This window comes from Trachurus japonicus, chromosome 4, assembly GCF_045865225.1.
Source record: "Trachurus japonicus isolate A0001 chromosome 4, Traja_1.0".
Lineage (NCBI taxonomy): Eukaryota > Metazoa > Chordata > Actinopteri > Carangiformes > Carangidae > Trachurus > Trachurus japonicus.
This window is the reverse complement of record NC_140910.1, coordinates 2,644,096-2,650,656: the sequence shown is the minus strand read 5'-3', so window position 1 is coordinate 2,650,656 and position 6,561 is coordinate 2,644,096. Positions and strand designations below refer to the sequence as shown.

Here is a 6,561-nt window from a genome sequence, read left to right as displayed (position 1 = left end):
TTTTTTTAATTTCTGCATATGGTTGGCAGGGTAGTATTTGTGGATAATTTTGGACGATACCTCCCTAACCTAATTTACAATTAAAAATTTATAGGGGAACATCCAAACTTTCTTCCAATCAATGTTATTAATCTGTGTCTGCATGTTGTTGTCTACCTCAATCCTCATCCAGTGAACAAATACACACACTGCCAGTCCTGCATTCATTAACAAACTTACACTTTATTACATTTATTAAAAAGGCAAATAATTAGTGTGCAAAATATCTAGAAATCTTACAACACCTGGGGGTAAACAAAAATAATTTACTGTGGAACACCAGTTTAAAGGAGACATAGATAGATGAGGAGGACAGATGCAGTTTGGTTGCACATAGTGTTGCTGAGTATTTAGTCGAGGTTTATTCAGCATATGACAGCAATCAGAAGCAAGCACCACGTACAGTACAGGTTGTGTTTGAGTAGAGCTGACAGTGTGTTGTTGCTTTATTTTTCCCCTCACATCAGTGCAGTACAGGCAGGCAGGAAGAAGACGGGGGCATGGGTTGTCATCAGCTGTCTCCGTTCAAGAGTTTTGGACGTAAAACTTTTAGGATGCGTTCGCTCTTAGTTAGATCTGCAGGGAGTTCATTATTCTGTAAAACACACGTGAGAAAAAGTGAATGAGCTGAAGTTTCTCACTCTTGTCTGTCTATCGTCTGTCAGATCTAAGTGTGCCGTACCCTGTTTGGTTGCATGGGGTCGGCGTTGGCCCCGAGCAGCAGCACTATAGTTCGCTGATCTCCACCCATGACTGCAGCATGAAGGGCAGTGGAGCCGTTCTGGAGACATCACATAAACACATGTTCACAAGTCTTATTGTAAAAAGTGTACCCCCCAAAACTCCCCTGTTCAGTCCCTCCCCTTTTGTCTGACATGTGAACCCCATCCCCTCAGTCTGAAAATAATGCAATAGTGCTGAATTCTCTGTTTACTAATAAATCTTCTCGAAATCTAGCACTGCAGGATTAGGATTGGGCTGAACCATATCCAACAATTGGAAAGGTAGTTTTTGCTTTTTCAAATTTTCACTGAAAAAAAGAAAGAAAATATTTTTATTAGTTACCAGACTCAGACTAGGTTTATATCAGCTCCTAAAATACTGAAGGCGCTACTGTGTCCCCCTGGCCAAAGGTGCTTTCAAAACGTTTTTTGTCCCAAATGCCATCAACATCCTCAACTTAAAGAAGTGACCAACCCAGAGACATTTGTGGAACTGCTCTGCTTCCTTTTCTTATTTCCTACTGTAATCCCCACTGTTATTTGACCTTATTTTAACCCAGTGTACTGTTGTTGTGGTTTTTAGATTTTGTTCTTCAGTGTAATTCATGCTGTTTTGTTTTGCTTGGTGAGCCGAAGGCAATTTTCCACCCCAGGTGGACAATAAAGATTTATTCAATTTATTCCGGGTCTTGTACCAAACAAACATGTCCCTTTATGTCTGGAGAATATTTGTAGACTGGGATGACTCTATAGCACCAGATGCTATTTCAATAGTCAAGTTATAATATATAGATTTACAAAATATGTATTCTCCAGACATGACAGTGATATGATGCTTTTCATCCAACTCCTGGCTAAAAAGCAACTACAGTCATTTGGACAGACAGTCCACAGAAAGTGATGGTGTCCTCTACCTTGAGAAGGCCGAGCGAGGGAGAAAATTTGAGGAGCTCCTCGATGACACTGTTATGTCCCTTCAGAGCTGCTTTGAACAGCGCTGTGGATCCATCCTCAAGAGTCACAGAAGAAAACATTGCTGTTATTCTTCAATGATCTGCATAATCTGTACTGAAGTTATTTCTTGTTTGTTTTATTTGTATTGTCCTTTAGTCGTTGTTTTTTGTTTGTTTGTTGGTTTCTTAATTGTTACTCCTTATTGTTATTGATATATTTTGATTATTATTCTTTTTGTGTAATATTTTCTTTTATCTAAATATTTTTCTGATTGCTCATTTGTATATTTTGTTTTCTTAAGTATGATATAATATTTTATTGTTAGGTGGAGGCATGTGATAAGCTCTTCGAGTTTTCGCCTCTTCCTGCACTTCAAATTGTTATAATTGTTACTTTTACTTGTGTAATTTTTTTTAACTGTGCAAACAAATAAAACTCTAATAAAACTCTACTGTCCACTCTTACATACTACCTGATGAATATCTAGCTCTAATTTTGTTTCTACCAAGTCATGAAGGAAATATCTGGGTCTTTAGCAGCTGAATGATCTGCAGGTCACTGGTGAACAGCTCCATCACAACAACAGATAAAGCCTGTGTATCAGTAAATGAACTGGCCTTAGAGTTATAGTTCTGGTTATTTCATCATGTGTGTGTAGTAAATACAGTAACTCTACGGTTGTGTATGTATATGTATGTCCAAAGTACAGCCCTCTTCTTTGAACACACATGTACATTTGACAATAACATACAATATTGGGAATACTGACGATACATTGTACATTTCAACTGATATTAGCTTCTGTCAGTGGGCGTTTTGTGAAAGTGCCTAAAACATGTTTTTGTGGATGAGCTCATCCATAGCAGCAGACGTTGCTCCTGCTGTTTCTCTAAAGTGAGAGGGCGCCGATCCAAAGCTACAGCAGGCAAGACACTGTCTACTCACACAACCCCACCTCAATAAGCTCAACTATCATTTAAAGTAGAGATTGTTACAGTTATTTAACATTACATATTCAAACCTTTTGTGTTAATTTGGGACAAGGTGACTAATGATATTGATAAATAAACCCTAAATGTGCATTTTATGTACTTGAATGACTGTAAATTAACAATGTACTTGTCTGTCAGCATCCCGATCAGCACCACGTAAGAGCAGCACCTTCACCACCTCACTGTGACCCATCTGAGCTGCCATCCACAGGGGGGCAGTGCCATCCTGGAGGATGAGGAGGGGGTAAGAACAAGGACGTGAATGGAAACAAAGTCCCAGGGTGGATGCAGGCGTGAGATGGAGACCCAGGGGATGTGAGAGAGGAGAGTGTGTAACTTTCTCTTTCAAATCCTTCAATATGCACAAGAGGCCAGGAGGACCTTACCTCCCTCCCCTGGTTAACCTTGGCCCCCGATGCAAGCAGCTGACGAATCACAGTCACATGACCCTCCTGTGCAGCAAGAAACAGAGCGGTGGCGCCATCCTGAAATATAAAAGAATCATCTCTACACTTTAATACGTGTTCACACTTTGTGTTTTTATAACAAATTACTATATTGCTGCTAATTGACTAATGTAGGTTTTTGCTGTCCGGATGTTTTCCCACACTAAGGTGGGTCATTCATCCTGCTAAGTGTCAGACACGTCTGACTCAGCGGGCTGCAGAAACCGGAGAGGCTGGATTCCAGCTGCTGGGACTATTGTGTGTCAGGGGAGAGGGAGGATGGGTGGGGGTGGGGGGGTGAAGACTCACATTCAGCTGGTCGTGAACATTGGCTCCATTTTTCAGCAGGGCGTCCACCACCTTGGAGTGTCCATACTGAGACGCGACGGTGAGAGCTGTGCCGCCGTCCTGCCACGAAAACACGTGAAGACACACAGGAGAAATGACATGTGCATTCATCAGCTGAAGAACAACAATGCTGAAAGTCAACACTGAGCAACAAACCCTGCTGTGCATCATTTTTTTTTGTCTTTGTCTCTTTACCTCCAGTGATGCATGTCATGGTGCCCTGCACTGCAGCATACCTTTGTCTGCAAATCAGTGGAGGCACCGAATTCAAAGAGGAGCTTCACCACGTCATGGTGTCCCTGCTGGGAGGCGAAGAACAGGGCAGTGGAACCAGTCTGGAGGGAAAGTTAAAAAAAGATCCTGCTTGAACAATGTCGGAAACACAGTTTGACCTAGAAAAAAATGAAAGCCTCGTTCTCATTGATCTCATTGAGCTGGTTATGTAAAAAAAACTTACTTTCAACACAAGGGTGTTTTCTATGGTGCTTCTACAGTCAAACGACTTCCCTAATTAAAGGGATAGTTCGATTTTTTTCTTAATTTCAACACAAGGGTGTTTTCTATGGTGTTTCTACAGCCAAACAACTTCCCTAATTAAAGGGATAGTTCGATTTTTTTTAAAGTATATTTTTTGGCTTTTCATGCCTTTATTAGATCGTACAGTTGAGAGAGACAGGAAATGGGGAGTCAGAGAGAGGCGGAACGATCAGGAAAGGGCCGCCAGATGTGGGACTCGAACCGGGGCCTACAGTATATTGCCAGCATGAGGGGCCATCGTGGACCCCTGGGCGCCCCCTCAAACATTTGACTGACTTTCCCTCTCCTGACAGAGCGCTTTTGAATACCACTCTAATATCTGTGAAATATGAAGCCACAACCAGTTAGCTTAGCTTTGCACAAACACAAACACAGGAACCTTAGTCAGCACAAGTGTAAAACCACTTTGCTGGGGTTGGACCACTGCTCGGACCTTTATTACTTATTTTGGCCAGGAGCCTGGAGAGTTTGTGAGCTGGTTCTGTAAGAAGGTGAGACACATCCACCTCCCAGCGTGTTAAGATCACTGATTAACACATGATATCTAAGGCTACAGGTTTAATTCCCTGTCAACACAGTCTGGTAACTTTGGTGACATTGGTTACATTGTTTCTGTGGAGTCGCCAGGTACTTTCCCATCATACCTCTCTCTGGTAGTTGATGTCTGCTCCTTGCATGATGAGTTCTTTGACACAATCATAATGGCCGCTGTAGGACGCCACCATCAGCGCTGTTGTTCCATACTGAAAAGAAATGTCAGTAATGTAACATCAGGATGAGTTCCTGCTTGATGCAGCTACTAAATAATGCAGATTTTCCATCTTATCAGTTGAAACCCTCATCTTTTCATATGATGACACAAAAAACACAATATGGATGTGAAATTGTGATGCACACACACATTAGGCACATACACACACACACACACATGCACCACACCGACTGTCTCCCTACCACAGCTGGGTTTATGGTTAAAGCGTGCAGCTGAGCAGCCAGGACATGCAGCGTTCATACACTGTCTCTGCAGTCTGCGTCCACGCGGCCGCTGTTGAGCAGCAGCTGAAGTAGAGCCAAGTTCCCCTTCCTCGCTGCCCAAAACACAGCATTAGCCAGGGGTGTTTCCTTCTGGAGAGTAAATACACACAACAACCGCTGACCTTAAACCACCATTATAGTATTAAACAACACTGACAGTGGAGCAGAGACAGGGAAAACAGTGAGAGGAGAGAGCAAAGGTTTGAGGTGTCTGGTACTGAATGACAGGTAAGGCATCAATCAGGTGTGTCTCCCTCTCTCTTTCACACACACACACACACACACACACACACACACACACACACACACACACACACACACACACACACACACACACACACACTCCACAGAATACACAGAAGGGATTTGAATTTACTTAGCCTACTGTTATATCTACCCCAAATACAGACATGCACGTTTACAGGTTAATGTATGAAATCCAAGTACCATAGGCCATATGATACTCAATTATACAGAGAGAGAGAGAGAGAGAGAGATAGACTTATGACTCCATCACAGTAAACACTTAAACTTAACACTTAACACTTAAACGCAGCTCATCGTTAGATAAACCCTGCGGATGAACAAGTGTGCTCTGACAGGAAGCAGGTGTGATGTCTGCGGGCCTCTGGCCGCCTGCCGAGCATGATGGATGCAAAAAGCCGCCTTACCTTAAAAGACATGGTGCAGACCTCATTAGTGACTCATGTTTCTTCCAACGCACTCGTTCATTAGAGACGATGCTGAGCCGAGCGCCTCTCTCCTGTTTGCCGCACTGTGTTTGGGTGTTGGCGGCAGCCGTCCGTCCGGGGACATAATAACAGGCAGCCGGTCAGCTGAGCTCATCCTCCGCAGCGCAGTCACTGCTGCACCGAGGTTCTGGGCCGGCCACCGGGGGCGCTGCCGAGCACACACACACACACACACACAGACCGACTCCTGTGTGAGAGAGGAGCCTGGTGGATGGATGGATGGATGGATGGATGGATGGATGGATGGATGGATGGCTGGATGGATGGATGGATGGATGGCTGGATGGATGGATGGATGGATGGATGGATGGATGGATGGATGGATGGATGGATGGATGGCTGGATGGATGGATGGATGGATGGATGGATGGATGGATGGATGTTTGGATGGATGGATGGATGGATGGATGGATGGATGGATGTTTGGATGGATGGATGGATGGATGGATGTTTGGATGGAGGGATGGATGGAGGGATGGAGGGAGGGATGGATGGATGGATGGATGGCTGGATGGATGTTTGGATGGATGGATGGATGGATGGCTGGATGGATGGATGGATGGATGGATGGATGGATGGATGGATGGATGGATGTTTGGATGGATGGATGGATGGATGTTTGGATGGAGGGATGGATGGAGGGATGGAGGGAGGGATGGATGGATGGATGGATGGCTGGATGGATGTTTGGATGGATGGATGGATGGATGGCTGGATGGATGGATGGATGGATGGA

General features: G+C 44.0%; 1 protein-coding gene across 2 annotated transcripts; it reads right to left on the bottom strand.

Moving 5' to 3' along the window:
- Positions 1 to 205: 205 nt before the first annotated feature.
- On the bottom strand, positions 206 to 5,970 carry ankrd29 (ankyrin repeat domain 29). 2 transcript variants are annotated; one of them, XM_085773370.1, is made up of 10 exons: positions 5,745 to 5,970; positions 5,053 to 5,163; positions 4,683 to 4,781; positions 3,738 to 3,836; positions 3,463 to 3,561; positions 3,094 to 3,192; positions 2,835 to 2,933; positions 1,676 to 1,771; positions 722 to 820; positions 206 to 634 (listed from the first exon to the last, which is right to left on the bottom strand). In XM_085773370.1, the coding sequence occupies exons 1-10, from the start codon at positions 5,754 to 5,756 to the stop codon at positions 551 to 553; spliced, it is 897 nt and encodes a 298-aa protein (XP_085629496.1). In that variant the 5' UTR covers positions 5,757 to 5,970; the 3' UTR covers positions 206 to 550. The 2 variants fall into 2 exon arrangements, with proteins under 2 accessions (XP_085629496.1, XP_085629497.1); XM_085773371.1 differs by having other exon boundaries at positions 4,993 to 5,163; positions 5,745 to 5,917.
- Between the last annotated feature and the right edge of the window lie 591 nt (positions 5,971 to 6,561).